This window comes from Dryobates pubescens, chromosome 16 (assembly GCF_014839835.1).
Source record: "Dryobates pubescens isolate bDryPub1 chromosome 16, bDryPub1.pri, whole genome shotgun sequence".
In the NCBI taxonomy this organism is placed as follows: domain Eukaryota; kingdom Metazoa; phylum Chordata; class Aves; order Piciformes; family Picidae; genus Dryobates; species Dryobates pubescens.
Window position 1 is genome coordinate 22577133 of NC_071627.1, and position 24671 is coordinate 22601803.

The 24671-nt window shown below is 44.1% G+C and overlaps 1 protein-coding gene across 2 annotated transcripts in view; it reads left to right on the forward strand.

Annotated features, from left to right (window-relative positions):
- The window catches only part of ADAMTS2 (ADAM metallopeptidase with thrombospondin type 1 motif 2), a 195057-nt gene that overhangs the window by 59789 nt on the left and 110597 nt on the right, over window positions 1–24671 (forward strand). For both annotated transcript variants that reach the window (XM_054168297.1, XM_054168298.1), the window contains exon 3: window positions 12271–12430. In XM_054168297.1, coding sequence (XP_054024272.1) covers window positions 12271–12430 — 160 coding nt within the window. The remainder of the gene's footprint in view (window positions 1–12270; window positions 12431–24671) is intronic.

Consider the following 24671-nt stretch of genomic DNA (forward strand, 5'->3'; position numbering starts at 1 on the left):
CATTGTTGTTGGCTCCACAGCTACTCTTGGGGTTTTTTTTTTAATTCTTTTTTTTTTTTTTCCCCCCTCTCTGCTTAGCAGGCTAAATTAATAATGTCTGTTTAATTCTACAGCAATCTCCTGAGATTTCCAGGCAACTTTAAATAAGAAAACCATGTCTTTTTATAGAAGACATCTCGAATATGGAAACCACCTCTTGAAGAGCTTCCTAAATATCTTCTGTGGTAATAGTATTATCCACATAAACACACAACACTTGTAAACTTACCAGAATGTGTGATGGCACTAACCCAGCTCTACTGGTGTGAATAGACTACCCCACTGACATATGGTCTGTAGTTTGATTTCTAGGAGTTCTAGTGTTTCTGAAAGATTTACAGGCTGATTTATGGTTCTTTCCTTGCTTTTCCCTTCCCCATACTCTTATTTTCATGGAGTGCATCTTTTGTGGGCTCCATTTGACTTGATTTATGCTATGTCCAACTGCTGAATAACTAGCTGCTAGTTGCTGCAAAAAGGTTAGAATAGAATTAACCAGATTGGAAAAGACCTTGGAGATCATCAAGTCCAACCTACCACCCAACACCATCTGATCAACTAAACCATGGCACCAAGTGCCTCATCCAGTCCCCTTTAAACACCTCCAGTGATGGTGACTCCACCACCTCCCTGGGCAGCACATTCCAATGGCCAATCTCTCTTTCTGTGAAGGACTTCTTCCTAACATCCAGCCTAGACCTTTCCTGGTGCAGCTTGAGACTGGTTGGAGCTTCAGTTCTTTTTTTTCCTTTCTCCTGAGCAAACAGGTGCTTTCAACTTTTGGCAAAGGTTCTCCAAGGTGAGCCTACTTTGAATCTAATTTAATTTTGCTGTTCTGATACTTTCTTTGAGTGCTGCTATAAACCTGGACAGTCTGATGGCCTTACAGATACCCTGATGAGTTTTCAGCTCCTGATCTATTTCAGAAAGTTTTTGATTAGTTTTTTAACACTTTTTGCAAGTCATTCCTCCAACTCTTTTGGCTTGCCTTATTGGGGTTTTCCCTTTCATCTGCCAGTTTATGACCCTTTCAATTTTCCTAATTTGGACTTTTTGGGGAGGAAAGAGAGTAGTGTGTGTGTGTCCCCCCCATTTTATTTTATCACTTGTAGAATGCCTGTGTGCTTTCAGTAACCCTCCAAGGCCTTGCTGCTCAGCAATGCTTTCATTTGCTCTTTGTGAACTTGTTTGGTGGATGGCATACCCTTGCTCTGGGCCTTTGGTATGCCTTCTTTAAATAGTTCAGTTCTACCTGCAATCAGGTTCCCCTTTAGCTTCCAATTTAATTCTTCTTTACCAATTCTCTTTATTCTTACACAGTCATCCTTCCTGGAAGTGAACACTGCAGCAGAAATGTTATAGGATTTGTTGTTCTTGTGAGAACATCAAGTACAAGCATGATGTGGTTAGTGCTGCTGAGAATTCTTGAGCTAATTCTAGGCTCTCTTCTCCATTGGCAGGCTGATGTGTCCCTGTGTGCTTCCTATCCTGCTGTTACAGCGTCCCCAGACTTTCTTTTCACTGTATCTGGGATGCTCTTATCTGTACACATCAAACTTGCCCTTCTGTACCCTCCTCTCCTTTTATTTAAAATACTTTACAGCCTTTCCAGTACACAGCACAGTGAGTCTGAGCTCTCCTGTACAGATGTTACCCATTCCAGAGTTTTCCCTGGTGTCTGGTGATTCCAAACTCCTCCACTGAGTCCACAGCTCATTTCCTTGGCCACACACTCTGTTTTATGCTTTCATCAGACTGGGAACATAAAAATGATGATATAATGAAATTTCTGGTTTCACCTTGCAAGCTGACATCCAGAACCTCTGTCCTTGTGCCCACAATGACCATGAGCAGCAGCTTCTCCCCACTGCTTCCTCAGAGACCTCTAGACATGTTGTGAGATCCATCACATCTGCTCCAGTAGCCAGGGTGCCTTTTGGATGCATATACATTGCCTTCAAGGAGTGGTGCTGGCTTGTCTGACCCTGCTGTTGATTTCACTTGTGACAGTCAGGAGGTTGCTTCAGATATCTCTAAGTTGTTTGGCTCCTGTTTTTGTGGCTGGCCTGTGAAGTTAGGGATGGAGAGTCTCTTTCCTTGTTTCCTGCTACAGCCAAACTTCCACTGCCCTAATTCTCTCCTTTGCCTTCTCGCTGGCATGGTCAGGATGAAGCAAAGCCTTGGGACAGGCTGGGCTTGCTTCACTCAAGCAAGGGGCTCATGGAAGAGGCCCAGCTCATTTTGGTTCTGCTTTTCCAAGGATGTGGATGGCCAGCTTCTACCAAATTCCTTGAGCCTGGTTTGGGTTCAGTTGATGGTCTTTACTTCTTCCTCTGCAGAAGTCTGCTGAAAGACATTTGTTATTGTGCAAGGCTAAAACCTTGTTCTTTGGGCTGTGGGTACCAGAGCAATGTAAAGAATCAGGAATGTTGATGTAAAGACTTTTATGGACAAGCCTTTGAGGTATTTTGGGTGTTGGGTTTAGTTTGTGGTGATTTTAGTTAGTTGATGGTGATTTTAGTTATTGAGCTGTGTAAGACTGCCTACAGCATTCCAGGCTAAAATTTCTATCAGAGTTTCTTTTTTGTTGTTTGTTTCCTGATATATCCAAGCTTTTCTCATCAGCAATTCTTATTCTCTATGCTTTCAAATCTTGGAGAGCTATCATATGCCTCTCTTCCTCTTTGTCATCTAGACAAATAGTGCACATTAATTCTTTGATTTAATCCTTCTTAATAAGCCTGTTCCTCCAGGGATTAATTATTTTAGTTTCTGTACTGAATATTGCACTTTGTTGACATCTTGTACTGGAAGCCTACAACTGAGTGCAGTATAAAATTGAAAGCTCATCTCTCATTACTTTTCCATGCTCTCATTTGGATAACTCTTTCAGCTTCATCCCTCCAATACAGGATGAGAGAAGGAAGGTCAAAATAATCCTTTCTATAGGATGTGGAAAGAAAAACAAGCCCCAGCTGGAGCAAACTTTTGGTGCTTACTTTCCCTGTCACCTTATGGGTTTCCAGTTTAAATAAAGCTTTCATTTAGCAGAGGACTGCATTTGGTTTCCAAGCATGAGTAACTGCATTGGTCACCCTGGAACTGTGGCTGGATTTGTTTTGTGCTGCTGCTTGGAATAATGTGAAGCAGATGTGAGATGCTCTCTCCCAGCTGGGATTTTTCTACCTGCCGGGGGTCTTGCTTTCGCTAAAGTAGTTAACATCAGAAGCTGTGGAGCAGGGACAGCTGATTCTGCCAAGGTGCACATCTTTCTAGGATGATGGGTTTGGGGTAAGCCTCCTGAACCTGCTCCCTGTGTGGTTGTGTGGGCACTGGGGCTGTTGTGCAAAAAAGGGTGGCAGCAGTGGAGGAGATGGGAATGGCCCGGGCCAGGACCTGCTGCCCTGCACCTTGCACACTCCAGCTCCTTGGAATAAGAGGTGTTGCTGTAGTGACATCTTCCAGAGAGAAGAGTTGGGATTTCTGTAACTTAGCATTTAAAGTAAATTCATCTGAGTTGAAATTTAACTTTAAATTAATATATTACATTTTAAAAAACCATAATAAACCTTTTTCTCCAGCTTGTGCTCTGGATGCTTTTATCCTTTTTATCATAGCAAAGACCTAGACTCTTTCCTACCCGTTAATGGATCTTATTCAGTCCTGCTGAATTCAGGAGGAAGATTGGTTTTGGGAGGCTACAGCAATGCTTTGGTGAAAGCCTTTGGCCTGTCTTCTACAGAAGGTCAGGCTAAACTGCTTTAATATTTATGAATCCATTTATGAATCCTGGCCTTGAGATTTGTGTGTGACACCCGTTAACTTCAGTGGGTGGTGATTTGTGCCCTTAAGCAAACATATTTTGAAGGGGAAAAACTTGTGTAGCAACCATCCCATTTTGAGGAGGTTTGAGCTGAAGAGCTTTCCAGTTGGACTGGTTTTGTTTTCTTGCAGAATGTCAGTTCATTTTTATTGCTGAGGGTAGGGCTCAACTATGCATTTTGTCAAAGTGACCTCAGAAATGCTTTATTTCAAATGGTTCCTTGTGTGAAAATTGGGAAAGTTAATCCTTTTGGATCTTGCTGTTTGTGAATTCATGGACTTGATATTCATGCTTCTCCTCCTTGAAAGATTAAAATTGAGAAACTCAGTTGCAGGGAACTGCAATTACTATTCCCTGCTTGCAACAACAGCAATCAAGTTTGCAGTCCCCTGAGTCTGCAAGATCTGCTGCATTTATCATTTTCATCCTTAACAGCTATTTAATAACTCACCTCTTTCCTACTTGGAATTAAACATACCTGTGGACATCAAGCCTAGAGACTGCCCAAAATGTTCTGCCTTATAGGCATTATTTTAGCTAAAAGACCTGGGTGTGTCTGTTTAAAAGGATACAGAACTGTGACAGCTCTTGCACATGAGCTCTTCAGAAATGAGCTTCCTACTGATGGTGGTGTAGGCGCTCACAAGGTGGAAGCTAACCTGGCAAGGGTGTGATGCCGTTTCCCTGCTCTGACTTCTGTTATTACACTCCTGCACACTGCACTTGCAGCAGTTCTCATTTTGTTTCTGTGTACCACCTAAACCTTTTGAAAATGAGATTTGCCTCTTGCGATGTACCAGGATTCAGATGTGAGTGGCTGCTAGGATGGGGCAGGTTGTGGGGTCAGGGGAAGGAGATTTACTGAAGGGAGATGGTGCTCAGGGTTATGGTCCTGGGCTCTTGCACTGCTGCTGGCCCTAGACAGGCACCAAGAGAGAGAAGTGAGAATTTGGTAATATTCTTGCAGCTGCAGAGAAGCTGGAAGCGATGTTTTTAGTGTTGTCCACTGGTAAAAGGCAGACACTGTGGCCAGGATGCTTGTCTTGAAATGTGCTGTCATTGCTTTGTGAAATCAGTTTTAATTGTGTCTGTTTTCTTGATGGTTCAGTGAGAATGAGACATGGTCTGTCTCACTATTGTGTCTCTTAAAAACCACAGAAAACCCTTTGGAGTTTCTAAAATGTGTTGCACCAGTAACCATATGAATGCAAGATTCTGGTCCAGATTCTCATCTGCTGTAAATGAATGCAGTTCTCTTCACTTCAGGTTGTATTGGCTGCAGACTTGTCCCACTGCTATTATTAATCACACCTGCAATTGTGGAGTGACTAAGCTGGGCTCCAGGGACAAAGCTTTATTTTTGGTAGCAGTGGAAGTGCATAGATGCATGAATGGATGGATACCCAACCTCCCTTGAGCTACAAGGACTGTATGACAGCAGCCTGTCGTGGAAGCGCTCTCAGCACGAATAGCTCCTGTGTGGTGCTTTTCATTAGGAGATCTCAAAGTGTATCAAAAAATGTGACCTTGTCCCCATTCTGCAAATGACAAAGAGGGGCCCTAAGTAATGTACAGCTTTCACAGGGTTACCCAGCAGGCTCTGGTTTGTTGGCAGTCTGTCTGTAATTCCTATGCGTATACATAACTATTTTTCCCCTTATTTGTTGAGGATATGTGAAAATGAAGCAACTCTAATTGCAAACTGCTTTGAAAAAGGGAAAAACCCTTGAAGAATACTCTTTTAATAGTAATAAAAATATATATGCTTAGTTAAAAACTTTTTTTGGCCTCTTCCTCATCCAGCCTGGGACTGACTAACCCAGTGTAGCTTTAGGGCAGCAGCACACAGCGCAGAGGTGGAAGCACGTTCCAAATGTTTGCTACAATTCCTTCAAGACCTCCACTCACTGTAAAGAAAGATGAATTTGCAGCACTGCACAATCTTCCTCTGCAGTGCTTCAGTAGTTCAAGTCATGCTCTCAAAGGATCAAATGCAAATGTTTTTTGGTTTGCTTGTTCTTGCATCATTATTGATACGAATGAGGTTAAATGGAAATAAGCCACCCAACACAAGAATTCCTGAATCAATGTGCTGTGTGATTGGAAATGACTACACTGCAGAATTGAAAACATTTGGAGATCCCAAGGGGCAGGGATGAGCTTGGAAGGTCTGTGGCATGTCCTTACTTCTGCTGCAGATGTCCTGGGTGATCTCGATGTGGCTGTCGGAGCTCCTGCTGCATCAAGCCCATTCTAATGTAATTGAATTAATAACATTTCCATACTTGCCTTGAGTGTTGGGGGGACACATCTGCTGTTGTTTGGGAAAAGCATGTTTCTGTGGCTCTAAGTCCTGGAGGAGGACCACAAATAAAAATAACATGTGGAGTTTGCTTTAAAATTCTCTGCTTGCTAATGCCAGTTGTGGTCAAACATATAGCAGTTGTGTATTTAGCTTCCAGGCACATGGATGTAAGACTAGAATAAGGCCTTGTACAATTTGCTGTCCTGAAAATATAAATATTTTCTCTTTGAAGTCATCTATGATTTCTGGCAACTGTACAGCAAGATGCAAATCTCCTCTTTCTCTGTGAATCGATTGCTGGGAGGATCCCATACTGCAAATTCCCCTCTGGAAGCTTCATTGATGTCACAGGGAGCGGAGACTCCTAACCCAGGCACTGAGGTTGGATATCAGATAGTTTGAACCTCCCTTTGGTTTCAAGGGCTTAGGATTTGTTCAGGCAGAGCCATGTCACGTGGCTAGTTACCTTTTTCATTGTAAATGAAAGAAATAGAGCTCTGTGTATTTACAGAAGTGCTGTTTCTGAGACCCTGGGTTTGTAGCTTACTGATTTAATTAACTCAGCAGACACTGGCATTATTATATTATTTTATTTTTTTTATTAATTTCAGGTTTGTTCACATTTAATTTGAGCTTTCCAATTGTATCATGTGCTTGGAGATGGGCAAGTAAATCTGCCTTTATGTGGCAATGAGAAACTTTGTAAAGCTGCACTAATGAGGAAGAAAATGAACATTAATTAAACTTGTGGTTACAGGATGGGCTGAGGCTCTGGAGTCCTGAAGCAGCAGCAGCAGCTAGATGGGTTACTTCATTACAGCCTAGAACAGGGAGCTGTGATGGGAATGGGAATGAGGAGACAATTAAGTCTCTCACCAAGTGCAGAGGCAGTGAGACATTTAATTATCTACAGGAGCTAACACTCTAAATCCTGAAGTTTTCTGTAGATCCAAATATGCCAGGCAATTTTTCTGTCAAATTAGACTTCTAAAGAATGTCTTTAGAAATGCAAGAGGGGTTGGGGATGTTGAGGGGGGGATGGAGAAGAGACCTGTTTTTCAGCTGAGCTCTGTGGTGCAGAGGGAAGCTCTTGGCAGGTGGGGTCCCCGTTGGGGTGGATGGGACTTGAATAATTTACCTTGAGCAGAAAGATCCAAGTGGGCATAATGACCTGATGGCACAGTGGACTTGCCTTGTAAAGCTCAAGTGGTAGAGAAGGATCCATGTGGCCACTGCTGTTGCCAGTATCTGAGATCCTGTGGTCCTCTAAAGCCTTCCTTGAAAGCAATCTTCAGGGCTGTGCAGGAACCCTGTTACTCCCAAAAGAGATTAGTGGAGCTCTAAACCCCAGCCCTGTGTATTGCAATGGACTCATTTGTGGCTTATCAGTGTAATTCTTGTCTTAATTAGACAGGACAGTTGCTCTCTGCATTCCTTGTGGATTTTTCACCCTGTGGCTTTCCCTTCTAGATAACTGCCTTGCAAACCTTAGCAAAGGTTTTGATTCTCTGAACTGCAGTTTCCTTTTGATTAAGTGTTTTCTGCTTTATCCTTTAATGCATATTAATGAGTGCTAAGCAGTGCTTGACTTGAGTAATTTGCAACTGGGATCTAAAAGCCCTTGCAAGGAAGGCCCGAGGATGTCCTGCTTTGGGAAACAGTGGGATATTGGAGGCTCCTTGTTACAGTTTGGTGCATTCCAATGGCAAACACTTTTACAGTTAATTTATATTTGTATCAGTCACAGGACACAGTCACTGCTGCCATTGTTATCTAGCAATATTCCCATAGTCACTTCAGTTTCAAGTTAAAAGTCCCAAAGTAGGAGTAGGTAACAGCTCAGGCTTTTCTCCCCCATTGGAAGTCCTTTCCATTGAGATGCCCTGTCCCACACCTAGTTTGGAGTTGCACAGCACATGTGTGGCTGCAGGGTTAGGTAGCATAGGGGAGGCTCTACTAATCCATAACTCCTGGAAGTGCAGCAGTCCTGGGATGGGCAATGAGCAGTACAGGACAGAAAAACACTGGTGCTAGCAGTTACTCTTAATATCTGAGTTCAATGGAGCAGCTACTCTTCATCTGTTCAGAACTTGGGGAAACTGATAAGCAAAAGGCTGAATTCTGCTTTTACATCCCCTGGAGACAATGTCCAGATGATGGCCCAAGAATTTTCTGGAGTCCTTTCTGGTCTAACACTGTGCTCAAAGAGTGGAGCATTTCTGGTTTAGTCATCCAGAGGCATTCTCCAGGAAGCTGCAGCAACTTTAATGCTTTCTATTGTCATCATAAACTTGTCGTTTGACTGCTGTCTTGGCATGACAGGCTGGCATAGGAGTGGTGGGGTCTGTGGGTAAGAACAGGGCTGATGGGTGAATGGCATGAGCAAACCTGTGTTGCTGGAGTAATGTCTTTGTTTCTTGCTTGGCTGTGTGCAACACTGGTGTTGAGTTGATGACTAAAAGCAATCTCCCTTTTATGGTGGGCTTTTGAGGGTGTTCTGACTAGTATCAGCAGAAAAACCCATGTTGAGCTTTATGGGTTCAAAGCACTTGGCAAGAAAAAAATAGTTCAGCCCTCGTAATTATCCTGCAAGGCTGTTGTTATTCTGGCTCAGAGGGGGAGAAATGGAGGTAAAGAGGCTGAATGTCATGCTCAAAGCATCAAGGAAGTGTGTGGTGGAGACATTAAGGAGCCCCACGTATCTCTTAATGAATCATTTATAGCTGTGGATATATTGTTAGGCAGATGGCTTGAACTGTGGATTGCTGTAGGAATTCTGCCTTGCTCTCTAAATGAGTTTTCTTCTTAAAATCTTAACAGCCAGGCTTCTTTTTCTCTTTGGTTTTTTAATTTCATGAGACTATGTTGTCTAAATCAAGGATTGTGTAGGTTACCTTAACAAAACTACAATCCTTTCACAATTCAAACACATACTGACTCCTAATAATTCTGACCAAGAAGAATTTGTGTTTCTCAGGGCTAAAAGAAAAGAGAAATTCCAGAGTCAGAGACAAAGTTTATTTTAGTGCAGGGTTAGAAAAGAAATATTCAGCCATGTTTGGAGGTTAAATTCCTTCCTTTCTACACTCCAGCAGAATCAGGGATGATACTGCCATGGGGATGTACAGCATGGGGTCGTGTCTGTCTAAGAAGCAGAGTGTGAAACAAGAGCACCTGATGGATGGCTGCTGTTTGGCAGCACTTGGTGCCACGTGAATCCCCCTGCGCGCAGGAGGGCCGGCAGCAGGCACAGCGATCTGCAGGAGGCGTCAGTCTTTGACCACTGGCTTTGTGTCTGGGGAGCTGGCACTCAACTATCGCCTTTGTTTAGTCTTACAAGTCTGTCCCTCGTTTTCTCAGGGGGGAATCTTCACTCTGACCAGATGTTTTTGTTTCTAAAAGGCCACCATGCCCTGGAAGCTAAAGTTCACCTATAAAAGTTGTTCTGCTGTCTAATCAGTTCAGCTGCAGATTGTAGAAGTTGCCTCTCTATTAATTTTCTTAGAAGACCTGAATTACTCCAAACTCCCTGCAGTGTCCTCTGCTGCATACATTGTATGGCCCTAATTCCCCCACAATCCTGAAGTATGGTCTGCATTTTAAACTCGGATAGAATAGAATAAACCAGGTTGGAAGAGACCTTCAATGTCATTGTGTCTAACCTATTATCCAACCCACCTAATCAACTAACCCATGGCACCAAGCACCCTATCAAGTCTCCTGAACACCTCCAATGATGGTGACTCCACCACCTCCCCAGGCAACCCATTCCAATGGGCAATCACTCTCTCTGTGTAGAACTTCTTCCTAACCTCCAGCCTAAACCTCCCCTGGCACGGCTTGAGGGCTTGAGACTGTGTCCTCTTGTTCTGGTGCTGGTTGCCTGGGAGAAGACACCAATCCCCACCTGGCTGCAACCTCCCTTCAGGTAGTTGTAGAGAGCAAGAAGGTCTCCCCTGAGCTTCCTCTTCTCCAGGCTAAGCAACCCCAGCTCCCTCAGTCTCTCCTCATAGGGCTTGTGTTCCAAACCCCTCACCGACTTTGTTGCCCTTCTCTGGACACGTTCCAGCAAGTCAACCTCCTTCCTAAACTGATCTGGTTTAATAAATCCAGAAATTAGCATGAACCTGTGCACAGCCATCTACCTTGCTTGCAAAGTGCACAATCACATTTTTTCCCCCCACATGACAGCCAAGCTCTCTGTGTGTTTTATACCCTGTGTGCATTGCACTCCGTGCAGCTGAGCATGCAAATGCTTGTTCTTTCTTGATCTTCAGTTGTGTGCATGTCTCATTAAAAGAATTCTAGATTTCTGGGTGTGATATTTAATATCCAGAAGTAGTGTGTGTGTGATTACAATTCAAATGTGCATTGCAAGGAGAATAACATCAATTCAGAATTGTTCATGCATTCTTCTTTGCAGTAAAAGATCAGTTGCTGTCTCTCTGGGTTCAGCCCTTATTTTCCTGGTTGTCTCAGCTTCCTTGAGCTGCTGAGCCTGTCTCACCTCTTTTTGTGTCTGATGTAGAATCTAAATTAGATATGAAGAAACAGGACAGGATTTCAAATTCAGTTTCCTCTATACAGGCAGGATGGCATCAGTTTAAATTGCTTGGATATAATTTTGCTTCTTTAATCCTTCCCCTTCAATCTGTTTTTGTATACATTATATATATGAAATCTGGGACTGGAAATCTTGCTGAAGACATGACAAATGAACCTGACACTTTTCCAAGAAGGGAACCAAAGAACATACTGTATTTATAGCAGTAGGAATATAGTTTGCTGCTTGTAGAGGAAAAATATGTGTTGTATGAGAACTTCAGTGCTGGGATGTAGTAAGAGTGGTTAGATGAATCTTGTTTGAAGTGAGGATGCTGGGTTCAAAGTAGCCAAACTGGTTCCCCTGGAAGCTTTAGGTAGGGCTCCACCCAGCAGAGCATGTGGGCTCCAGGAGCTCAGATAGTGAGGTGAGGTATGTTAGAGTGTCATGATGTTCTCCTCTGAATGTCCAGTGACTGCAGGATCATCAGTGGGCAAAGTGGGAATGTCCAAGAAGGATCTTCTGAAGGTTGGATTTGGGGCTTCTCTCAGTAATCTAAACAGTTTGTTTCACATTAATAGTAGGACTTTCTGGTTGCAAACTAAGAGTTAGCTGAAGTTCTCAAACACAGATGTGCAAACATATGCAGAAAAATTGATTCCAGCCAACAATCTCTGCAAGCCAGCTACTGACTGCTGTGACCTTCTGCAGTAGGGCAGGACTGCAGGAGGAGACAAATGCAGGCAGTTCAGGTGCCCAGGTTGTTTTACCTGCCTGAAGATGAAAAGGCTTTTTCTTTTTAAAGTTTTCAGTCTTTAAGAAGGTCTCCCCAGAACACTGAGAATTGATTGCATGGTGTTCCTTTGAGGTGCTCTGTAGAAGTGCAAATGTCTCTCCCACACCAGGATATCTGGTCCAATATAAGTAAGTTTTTATCTCCTGGCAAGGTGCTACTGACACCTTTCCAAAACTAGTTGTGGCTAATTCTTGAAAGAGTGTCCAATGTGTTGAGGGGGAAATCATAGAATGGTTTGAGTTGAAAAGGTCATCTAGTCCAAACCCCATCACAAAGCTTAGCTGCCTGCATGTAAGGTGAAGTACTTTGCCAGCTTGCTTCTGAACAAAAAAAGCTGACTATGTTTTTTGTCTGTTGAACCGCACGTCAGGACCAGTTTATGGTGCTGAAATGATCCTTTATTCAGCAGAATAGTAACTATTGGAGCAGTCTGGGGCTGACAGGTAGCTGAGGTCATAGTAACTTTCACTGTAGGTGGTTTCTAAGGGGGAGTGGATTTCCTAGACAGATTCTTAGACCTGCACTTCACTCGTGGTTTGGGGAGAAGTCCTTTTGGCTCGTGGTTGTACCTTTTGTCCTTTCTTGTCAAGTTGGGGAAATGATATGTTTTGCTCTAATAAAGAATTCACCTGGTTTCCTCTCTGCATCCTAATTGCTCTCCAGGGAGCACTAAAGTGTGCTTAAGCATATTGGAACTGTTTACTCACAAGGCCTGCTGGATGTGCAGTAACGTGCAGTGTTCGATCTCTGCCCTGTTGCTGCAGGCTGGCATGATTCGCACAGACAAGGACGAGTTCTTCATTGAACCTCTGGAGATGGGGGCCCAGGAGGAGGAGGAGGAAGGAGGCAGAACACACGTGGTCTATCGCAGAGCAGCTGCCAAGAAGCATCTCCCTGTCGAGGGCATGGATACCCTTTATACAGGTAAGGCGAGGATGCTAATGCCAGCTGGTGCATAAAACGTAGTAGAAGGCAGTGTTAGCTCTGGCTTCTTTATCCTTGCAAATGGAAATGTGTTCTCCTTCTGTGGATGAAAAGGTAGGGAAGGAGTTGTGCACTTTACCTGGGTTAAGCAAGCATTGCAGCAGCCAAAACCATCTCCAGGGTGGTAGAGGTGCATATACTTTTAAAGAGTTTCCTTGGCTCCAGAGATGGCCAGAAGAAAGTTGTCTCCCACTGAGTCTGCAGGTCAGCACAAGAGGATGGAGATGATGAGAGGAAGCAGCACTACAAAGTTCCTGTTCCTGCTGGGGACAGGAGGCAGTGCTGGCTTTGCGAGGGCTGTGTTGGAAAGCTGAAGCAAGGACACCAAGGTTAACGTGGTACAGGAGCTTCTCACTGACAGTGTCTTTGCTAGGCTGGATTTAATCCCAGCAGGGAAAGAATGATACCTTCAGATATGAATACAAACGTCCTTGATTTATGTGTTTCCAAATATTGAATTTAACCTAGATAAATAGATGATAAATAGCAATGGAGCAACAGGAGCTAAATGTAAACACCCACTCTGTGGAGTATTTTCTGTTTCTGTGGCAACTGCTCAGATGTTGCACCTTTTTTACTGAAAAAATAGAGGATGCAAATCTGGTAAGTGGATGTTTTGACAACTAATGTTAACAGGGAGATTAACTAGGTCATTTGAGAAGAAACAACAAAGTAGCTGCATTTTTGTTCCAAATGTGTGCAGCAAATTGCAGGCTATTTTCAAACTGCAAACTATTTGCCACTCATACCCTGCTATTATCTTATTTCAGCACAACAGTAAGTTTTCAAGTCTAATGCAAACTAGTAAATGTGCTAGTTTGTCCTTTGTAGGAAGCTTCCCAGAGATCCTTATCCTTCTGCTGTGCTCCCTTAATCATTTTCAAGAGGTGAAGAGTATGATAGTAGGGCTTTTTATTAACAGGTACCACTCTTGCATGTAGTAATGAACAGAAAGCAGTTGGAGGAACAGATAGTCACAGACACAAGGCACTGAAAATTAGGGCCAAGTCAGCAATGTAAATGTCTCACTGTTCAATTTGGAATAGAGTTAAAAAGGAAGGAAGGAAGCAATAACACTCAACTATTTTCCTCCACTTCGAGCATCTTGACGACCCATGCGTTTTGTGACTGGTGTTCTGTTGGTTGCTTTTGCTTGCCTTCACATTCATTCGGGGGCAGAGCTGGAAAATGCAGGAGTCTTAAGTAGCACAATCCTAGAACCATAGGATGGAAATTGCTCTGTTAGTTGATGTTTACAAAATCGTTGCAGTGTTGGAAAATATCAGCCAGTCATTCTGTTTCCTCTTAAACAAAAGAGACTTGATTTTGTTCACACCTTATGGCAATATTTTTGTTTTTGGATGGTAAATATTGCTCAGGAGTAGGACTCTGGTACACAGAAAAGCACAAACTGTAGATCAGTTCCAGTTATTGGCGTGTGGTACCTGCTAGGGGAAGGCTCTGACAGCAGCCTCTGAAAACACCTCTGAAATGCAGCGTCGTGCTGCGTGGCTTCTCATGGGGCTGCCGGTGGGCTGCCCACCATGACAGGCAGCAAAGCCACAGGCAGGGCGCGATGCCACCAGGGTTCTGCGTCTGTCACCTCATCTGTGTCAAGTACTCCTGTAAGGACTGAAGGTTGTAGGCTCTGGTACCAAGGCACAAGGATGAAAAAGCAAAAGCGAGGCTGAGCTTGCGCAGGCCAGGCTGAGACCTGGTGCTGGCCATGTGTGGACCAGCAGGCACTGGTGGTAGGTGGCATTGGTGGTGGGGTTTCCTATTTCCAATTATAAAATAAGGAAGAATGCAGAGAAGAATCATCTTCCCTTCCACCCACCCTGTTTAATTTGTAAATTTAATTTGAAAAGATTTCATATTGGGGGGGGGGGAGGGGGAAGAGCCCAGTGTAGGGTTTTATTCCCTGAAATTCTCTTTCCTTTAAGAAAAAACCCAAAATTGAACAACCATTCCAAAGGTGGTCTGTTCTTCTCTATTTTGTTATGAAACCTGGCTTCCCACTTCTGATTTGCAGTAGGCATGGACGACATGCTTTCATAGTATCAGTCAGGGTTGGAAGGGACCACAAGGATCATCTAGTTCCAACCCTGCTGCCATGGGCAGGGACACCCCACACTAGATCAGGCTGGCCAGAGCCTTTCAAAGACTGTAATTTAACTTTCCAGTTTGCCTTTTTGCAGAGTGCATCAAGTTTTGCTTAACACACATCAGAATGTTTAGTGAGTGGGCACTGACCAGCACGCTGCGCTGTGGCTTTCCATGGTGCTCTGCATTAATCAATGGCCTGACTTAGCAAATACTTGGTAGGGCACTTTCAGCATGCTCTGTCTATTCAGAAAAAAAAAAGAAGGAAAGAATAAAGAGGTTAACCAAGAGCACTCCCTCTCTTCCACCATCCTTGGAGACAGCTGCATTGTTGCCAAGCCCCATAAATTTACATGTGATGAATTGTAACACTTGGACTATTTTTAAGGATCCTGCCTCCAGGAATCTTATGAATATGTCATGATTTTTATTTCATTTTCTCCTCCCCTAGGTGAGCTGCTGGCTCTTTCAACTGTTGATAAAAAGCTTTGTAGGTTTTGGCTGTGAAAATATTTTCAAGCAATGAGTAACACAAAGTATATGATAGTCCATAATTTTTAAGGCAGCATCTTTCAGAATCCCATGAAATGTTAATTTAATCCCATGGGAGGGGTTTGTGAGTCATGATTTTTGAATGTTTGGGTTTGGACTGATAGATAAAAATTCCTTATAAATATTCCTATCTCTGGCACTTCTTTGACAAGAAATAGGACAAGCTGCTCTCTCCCCAGTGAAATGGGAGGTGAAGGAATTGAAAGCTCCGTGAACTTGGAGTTGGGTGTGTCTGTCATCATTTCAAGGCCTGGGGCTGTGCTCTGGGCAGTGGTCATACCAGATCTTGTGGCACAAGAGCTTTGGGATTTATTCCCACAGTCAGCAAGTCCTTTAGGATGCTACTGTTAGGAAAATCTGTTCAGGTTCTCTTTTGCAGAACTGGTGCTGGGTCTGCAGAGCAGAAGATCCCAGTTGGGTTCAGGGGACATCCTGCAGTGCAGGGGGGCTCTTCATGCCTCTCATCTTTGGAAAGAAACAAAGAATTCTGTGCACCCAACATGCTTCCTGAGTAGGTGGTCTTCTTTAGTTAGTTCAGATTTTGGGGGCAAATTTACTCTAAAATCAGATATTTTTGTAATGTATCTATACAGGGACTTAGTCTTCTAGTGCAGTTTCTCTGGATGGTGGTTTGATGCAGATCTCAGCACCCCTAGTTGATGTGCATGCCCCCAGGGCTGGCTAGGCAGAGAGCTCCCACAGGGAGCTGCAGGACAGGAGGGAGGTCCCTGAAGCTGCTGGGCACCTTAGCTTCCCAAAACCACAGCTGGGACTAATGGATGACCCATTGACTGCTTGTGAGGGTGGATTCATGTGTAAAGAAGAAAAAGAATAATTGCATCTTCTCAACCATGGAAATAAATTCTGTGTTGTGCCAACAGTTACGCTGAGGGGGGCCTGGCAGCAGGGTTTGTCTGGCACTTTCCATGCACTCTTATCTTTGGTTTAGATTATAGTGAGGGAAATGGAGATTTTAAAAATTCTTTTTCCCCCACCTGTTTAAAAAATATGAACAAACAAACCCCACAACCTCCTAAGCCCTGGAGAGATCAAGGTACGCATCTTCTTTTATGAAGGCCCTGCTGACGTGCTGGGCTTTCAGAAGTGGAATGTGCTGGGAGAGAACTGACGAGAAGCAAGCAGCAGAGCTCTGGTCTGGTTTCAGCCCAGGTTTGCTTCTGTAAGACACTATCAGAATATTGAGAAAATAAATACTTGTTCTGGCAGCCTGAGTGGTTGTGTTTTGACTGCTGTAGCATTATCTGGAGACTCACAGAGGAAAGGGAGTAATATTTCTGCCTAGTTTTCCTCCTCTCAAGCAATACTATTTGTTCATGTACTGGAAAAATGTAAGCATCATATTTTAGGCAAGTAATAATCTGCAGCAACAGTACCATGCAAATCTGTGTGAGCTCCTTGTAAACGAGCCTAATTGTTTTGAAAAGAGAAATATTTTCAGGTAGTAGTTTGATACATTGCAGGTGTGGTGGGAATAAACCCTATTTTGTTTTGGTAACTGCTTTTGCTACTTGCACTCATACAATAATTTGTCTTCCTCCAGATAAAAACAAGCAGCGTGTTGAAAACATTTGAATATTTCCAGTTGAATTCCTTCTTGCAAAGATGAGAAATGTTGCTTGACCACAATAAAACTTCCTACATGATAGAACTAGAATTGAATATGCAAGCTAGAGGGGGTTGGGGTTTTTTTCCTGGAAACTGCTGGGGTTTTGCTTAAATGATTTTTTAGATGTTCAGTGTGGAGCTGATCAGTATTAATTAATGGTTATGGCGAGGCCTGAAGAGCCAGCTTGATTTTTGTCTCTGAAGACAATCTGATTATCAGGCTTGTAACCTTTAATATCACATTTCCCCAGCTAAATTACTGTGTCTGTTGTGTTGATCAACTGAGAGGAAATGATTATACTAAAACTTCCTTAAGGTTTGTCTTCTCTCTCAAAATTGTTGTCTGAATGTGCTGCTCCGAGGTTTATTGTCTTGCCTGACTGATGAGAAACAAACTCAGCTTTGGTTGGCAGTTTTATCGACTGTGCAGATGAAAGATGACCTTAGCTAAAGGATAGCTTACCAGGAAGACAGCAAGGTAACCCTCCACAAGTGTTCAAACCAGGCAGATTGTTGTTTATTTAACTGCTAATCCAATCTCTTGGAATGGCCAAACCCAACCTGACAAGTCCCATCATGAGTATGCTCTGAGCTGATGGGATGGACAGACTCGGTGTCTGCTGGCGACTCATGACCTCTTTCCATAGCGACACCAGGATTTGCTTGTGGTCAGGCCCTCAGAAGGGGTGGTGGCTTGGTGCTGAAGGATGTGATCGTTTTGTGTGACCCTATGATGTACTTTTGGGGGCAAAAATATCCTTTGTAGCTTTTTAATGTCTACAACTGTTGCCTTTTTTTTTATGTTGAGGGTGTCTGACATCCCCTTGGCCATAAACACACACCAGTCAGGTGAAAGGACAGAAAGAAGCTGCTGCTTCTCTCAACAGAGGTAATCAGCTTATCTCTAAACAGACACCAAACCTCATCAGAGCAGAGCTGCTCCTTGGTCCTGGTACTGACATTCCTGCCCCTCTGTGATGCAAAAGGACAAAAACCTTTCCACCACCTCGCACATGGGATGTTTGAACGTCTGAGGGGCTGGTGGCCAGTTCAAGCAGGAGAGAAATCCATGTCAGTTTAAGCTGAAACAATCAAACACTAGAAGCTGTTGGAAGAGATGAGAAAGTTAAAAGTGTGATAAAGTCCTAACAAGTGGTTTGGCAGAGCTTTGCAGGTTTTCAAGATGATATTTCAGAGGAAGGCTCTTCCATCACAGTCCATCAAACTGCCAATACCATTGATTTACTAATGTATTGAAATGACTTTTTAGAACCCAACATGCATCTGGTGTGTGTGTTTCTGGATTGCCTGAAACGATGCTCAGATTGGCTGCAGGCTGGCTGGTTGCCATTCTAATTTACAGAAACTTTCCTCCTTACCTTTGTAGGGGAACAGTTCCTTCAGGAAACCCAAGTTTCTCCAAATCCAATCAATATTTCCTCTCAGCATGTACTCCTGCTGATTAATTACCGTTCCCTTATTTTGCAGTCAGTAAGGCACCGATGACAATATTTTTTGTCTCCTTCCTACATCATCTGTGCATGATAAATACATCTGTCTTTCTCTCCTGTCTTGGGCTTTCTTTGAATTTCACATTGCAGATTCAGGGGCCTTTTCTGGGAGGAGGAAGATTGAGAATTCAGCTTGTGAATAAGAAACAAGGTTACGCATTTGTGAAGAAACAAGTCTCTAGAGAGTGGTAATAGGCCATGGGATGTCACCCTTCCCAACAGTAGATGCAGAATACAGAATTAACCAGGCTGGAAAAGACCTTTGAGATCAAGTCCAACCCATCACCCAACACCATCTAATCAACTAAACCATGGCAAGTGCCTCATCCAGGCTCTTTCTAAACACTTCCAGGGATGGTGACTCCACCACCTCCCTGGGCAGCACATTCCAATGGCCAATCTCTTTCTGGGAAGAATTTCTTCCTAACATCCAGCCTAAACCTCCCCTGGTGCAGCTTGAGACTGTGTCCTCTCCTTCTGTCACAGGTTGCCTGGGAGAAGAGACCAACCCCCACCTGGCTACAACCTCCCTTCAGGTAGTTGTAGACAGCAAAGAGGTCTCCCCTGAGCCTCCTCTTCTCCAGGCTAAGCAACCCCAGCTCCCTCAGCCTCTCCTCACAGGGCTGTGCTCCAGACCCCTCCCCAGCTTTGTTGCCCTTCTCTGGACACCTTCCAGCAACTCAGCATCTTTCCTAAACTGAGGAGCCCAGAACAGGACACAGGACTCAAGGTGTGGCCTAACCAGTGCTGAGTACAGGACAGAATGACTTCCCTGCTCCTGCTGGCCACACTATTGCTGATGCAGGCCAGGATGCCATTGGCATCCTTGGCCCCCTGGGCACACTGCTGGCTCGTGTTCAGCTAGGTGTCAACCAGTACCCCCAGGTCCTTTTCTGCCTGGCTGCTCTCCAGCCACTCTGACCCCAGCCTGTAGCACTGCATGGAGATGCAGCTGATGAAGCAGTGCTTTGCTAGCCCAGGTAAAGAAGACCCTCACAGCATTTTTAATATGAAACTTCAGGATAACTCTAAAGGGTTTTATTTTTATAACAGTGCAATAAATCATCTGGGATGATTAGATGCAAGCAAATGAACATGTGCCTGGTATGAAATACAAAGAATAGCCTCCTCTTTCCCCAGAGTCAGTGGAATTCTCTACCACAGATCTCCCCAGCGGGTGGCCTTAGCTGTGTCACGGAATGGTCTCAGGTGAAAAAGTCAACCCTTCAAGTGCTGCTGGGACAGTCAGTTTTCTTTGCCTGGAGAGAAAATTAGAATGAAGCTAAATGAACCTTTTTCCCTTTTTTCTGAATAGTAGTCATTTTGCTGTGGTTTTTCAGCTGGGAAGTGCTCATGTAGCCAAAGATCTGTGATGAGGTGTGTGCAGATCAGGCCCACAGAAAAGGTGTGTGGGCTACTTTGACAGTGGGCTTGTTTGTGTTTTCTGGAAAGCAGATTGCATCTTCAAAGCTTTTAATTAAGCATCTCCTTTTTCCAGATGCTAAAACTTGCCTTCAGAAGGGTCGACTGTTCATTAAATGCTTTCTCATTACTATTTCGTCACGCCATCAGATCTGTAGTCCCCACTGCACTGTTTTGTTTCACTGGTAACATAAATCCTCCTGGACAGGAGTAAAAATTAGTGGGGTGGCATGGAGTGATGCAGAGCACTGTGCTGCACAGTGATGCTGTGGTTGGGATGGGGAGAGGCTGGAGCAAGGAGAGGCTGGAGCTGGGAGTGGCTGCATGGATCGGCTCTGTTACAGGGTTGTGGTCCTGAGCTGTCATCTCCCTCTGCCATACACTCCACAGAACTGCAATCCTTCCTGCAATAAACCATTGCAGAACGTGGAATACAGGAACATCACAGAATCACCTGGCTGGAAAAAGAACTTGAGATCATTGCGTCCAATCATAACCTAACATCTCCCTGTACACAGCTGTTAGATCGTGTCTCTAAGCACATCATCCAAATGCCTTTGAAGCACCTCCAGGGATGGTGACTCCACCACTTCCCTGACAGCCTGTTCCAGTGCCCGATGACCCTTTCAGTGAAGAAATTTTTCCTAGTATCTAATCTAAACCTCCCCTGGTGCAACTTGAGGCCATCATAATAGTATGTTAAGCAGCTCGGTGTCTGTGTTTGTCCCTGCCTTAGGCAGTTTGAAATCCATAGAGGCTTCAAGGAAACACTTAAGTGCATCCTTAACTTTGGGCAGGTGCTGAAGTCAGATTGATTTCAGTGGGACTCAGAATACAAACCGTTCGGCCTCGGGTATGGAGCTAAACGGAGATGGATTCGTGTTTTGGTTATGAGGCAAGTTAGCAGTATGCTACTGCCATGTAAGAATTAAAGGGGAAAAGCTTGTAGTTATTTAAACATCACTGATTAGCTTGTATTATTAGCTAATGTAAAAATGAAATTAATTTTATTCTCAGCTGCTGAGTTAACTTTAGTCTCTCTACTTGATTCAAATGCTGTGCTAACGCTCTCCTAAGTGATTGCTTTGAACAGCTTACAGCTGGAGTTGGCTATTAGCAAACGCTGCTAAATATAACAAAATGATAACAAAGCTGATAGTGGCCTATGCACTGAGTTCTCATGCAGATACTCCTGCAAAATGTGTGTGAGAAGCTCTGAGGAGGGCATGGGGAAAGTGCTCATTGTATTTTTCACATTCTTCTGTCAATTAATTCAGCAGCAGGGGTGTGTGAAGCCAAGCTTGATTAATCACTTGTTTATTTATGTTTACATCTAGTCAACCCTTGATTGTTTGTAGTTGTGTTTATAGAGATGAAACATTTTACAACAGATTTCAGTCAGGTTTGTTTTTATTCCTCTTTATGGTATCTGCTGATCACACAATCCTTAATGAATTTATCCTCTCCTTCTCCTGGGAGGAAAAGGAGAACAAAATATTTGCCTTTTGGACAAGAGTAACACAAACCTTGTTTTCACTGAAAGCTGATCCTGTTTCTTGCTGGTAAGAACTTAGTGCAAGAGCTGGGTTCATGGGAGCAGCAGTTCATAAGTCAAAGCTTTGCTTCAGAGCCTGTGTGAACGCTCACATGTGAGTGTGCAGCCACCCACAGGCATGTGAGGAGCTTTTTGCTTATGAAAACGCATGTGCACACCCCCAGCCTGTTTGCAGTTGCACATTTGCTGGTGGTTTTCTTTGAAGTGTCATCCTATTGGGGTTTGTTTGTTTGTTTACCAGCTGTGGTCATGTTGTCTAACCTGCTGAGAAAGACAGAGGATGGCAGCGATCCAGCAGGTTCTAATGGCTCTGCCAGGCGCAAAGAGGGAGGAACTTGCTCTCAGAAAGCCCTTCATAATCTGTCCTGACAAACTGGAAGTGTTCTGCAGCCTGTATCCCCACTTAGGAAACGGATTCTGGAGCTGAGAATTCAAAACTATGAGTAGCATGTAGTGCTGGTTTGTGCCATGGGATTCAAACTCTGTGTTTAATAACAATACACAAAATAGCATCTGGTATGCGGCTCTAAAATAAGCTCGAGTAGAAAATGCCCATAAACAGTTTCTGTTTAAAATGTTTTCTGACTAGAAGTGGCATAAATCTTGTCATCTGTCCATGATAAGGAGGATGAAGTGGTTTGATCAGGCTGAAAGCTGCAGGCATCATGACATGAAAGCAATGGGCAAGCCCAGAGCTGCAAGGGAGCTATCCCTCAAACACCTACATTGCTGACATTTCTTGACGTGTGAGGCCTTTTGAAGTGGTCCAAGGATTACAAATGCACTTTAGCTGGTTCCATCAATTCTCACCTGTGTGAAATCTGCTCCTCAGTGGTCAACCACTAAAGAAGTCTGAGTGCTGCTGGTGTATCAGTGCTTGCAGAAGGGGTGCTGGAAAGGTCACTGCATCTACAGCGGTGTGAGACTCAGCTGGAGAACAAATCACTTGGTCTTTCTCTGCAGTAATTTAATTCCTGGTGGCTAGAGAGCACCAAGCACATCCCCACAAGCAAACACTCTATTGCTTGTGAGCTCAGCGCTGGTTGAAGGGAGAGTACTTCAACACCTCAGAGCTGCTGCTGTGTAGATGGTTGTCACTGGACATGTTTAGAGCAAAAGTCTGGGTAGCTCATGCCTGAGACCAAGGTCAGTTTTCCTTAGACAATTTTGTACATCACAGGTGATGATAACATGACTTTAATCACTGCATTACCACTGCTTTCTTTTAAAGGGTGCTCTTTCCAGAGCCCTGAACCCAGCTCCTAGTATATCCATGACTTCTTGTCTGGCCTCCTGTCCTCTCTGAAATCTCAGATCTCATGCAGCTGGGTGAGATGCAGTGGTGCAAACAACTACTGCTTGCCACTCCTGCCTGCTGGGTGAACTGGTCAGAGGGAGAGGACACAGAGCATTTCACCTCCTTTTGTAGGTAGAGTGAGAGGGGGCTGCAAGCGTTGGGGCCTGATTCCTCCTCTGGTGTGTGCAGGTACCATGATGAGCAGAGAAGCACACAGTTCTGTGATGCTTATGCTTTAGCAAAGCATGTGTTACACTCTGCAGGAGGCTGGGGAGTACACCTGTAGTAACTCAGTGGTTGGTATGGACTAGGTGCCTGGCTTACAGAGCCTTGGTTTATAGCTAGAGCCTCTGTTGGGCAATAACTTTCTGTAGCTCTTTTGTAACTTTTGTTTATTTATTTGTGTTCACTGTGTTTTGAATTCCCTGAGCAATGCTTGGGGCTGCCTGGGTTTCTCAGGTAAAAAATAACTTTCAGTTGAAAAGCCTCAGCAGTGCTAAGTTTCATTTCAACTAATGCAAGACTCTTTCCCCCTGTGGTTTCCTGAAATTAGAAAAGGCAAGTGGATCTTAGCCTGGGAAGAAAACAAACCAAACACACACCCAGGAATTTTCTGATTTCAGTTGCTTTGAATCTGTACTTTGGTACAGTAGTAAATTACTTTCTCCTTGAAAATGTGTGGTTTTCTCTAGAGCAGAAACACTCTTCTGAAAGAGTGGGATAAAGCAGTAGCAGAAGATATGTTGCTGCATACCATGAGCACAAACTCAGATTTATTTCTTTTAAAGTATCATCTTGCAAATTATTTAGACTTTTTTTTCCCCCCACAGTATTTTGTCCTAGACTGTACACAAAGTGCCACATGCCCCTTTCCTGGCAATGGTTTTAATTTCATTGTCTTTGCTCATTTGTATAGAAACCTCAGCAACTGTGTTACCCAACATTTGCATATTAGATTTAAAATGTTCTGTCTACAGGACTGACTCAGGCTGTGATGTGCTCTTAAGCCAAGCAGCACCCCTGGTTGGACTCAGTGATCTGAAAGATGTTTTCCCAATGCAATGATTCTGTGATTACTTTGTTAATACAGAGAAGCCCTCTCGGATCAGAACCATGTCAGTTGAAGGCCCACACATGAGCAGTAGGCACCAGCTGCTTCACTGACCCACCAGCACATCCTAGATGTGGTGTGAGGCTCTTGCCAAGCCTGAACCCTGCAACGACTGCCTGCAAAACCTGCATCCTGGCACTCCACCGCTGAAACTCTGCTGTCGTAGCAAGAACAAGGGCATGGTTTGACATTGCCTTTAAACCAATCCAACACCATGCTAATGACACAGTGGTGCTTCTCCCTCTCACCAACCACACATTCCCTCTTCCAGCTGTTGCTATCTGAGCCACATTGCAGGGAGGGATGCAGCCACCAGCTGTAGGCTACTAGATGGTCCAGCAACACCAAGGCAGGAGACTGAGTCCTTGCACTGCTTTCCTCACAGTGCCTGCTGGCTGCATGTCTCAAGAGACCCTCACAGAGTGGCATGCTGTTTGGTTGTCCACTTGTCCCATTCTTCTGCAGAGGATGAAGTCTTCTGCAGACCAAGAGATTCCTCTTTTGCTGTGTGATGTTGTACAGCACTTGGAATGGCTCTATTTGTTAGTGGGTTAAATACCATGGACTTGTATTTTTCCGCAGGTTCTGTGATTAAAAGCCTGACATGCAACTTTGCTCTTCCTTTTATCTGGGAGTTTTTGTGCAGTCACTTACATGTTTCAGCTCTCTGTGTGTGCTCAGACCATCTGGCACAGCTCTCCTGCCCATCACTGTGCAGTGCTTTCAAGGGGAAAAAATTACAAATCACAATCTGGATGGCAGGGGGGGTAGGGATTTGTTTTATTTCAACTCCAGAGCTGACAGTTCTACAGGTAGGTGATTCTTTAGAGGAGGTTTCTTAACAGTACTGCTTGATAATTCTGTGAGGAAAGGAGGCCAGAAATCCCCAAGGACCAAGCGTCAGGGAGGAGCTGGGAGCAGAGGACCTCGGTGGCTCAGTCTCCGCAGTCCCTCGCTGCTGGCTGCCCGGAGCCTGTGGCGCTGCAGGAGCCTGGCGGTGCTGG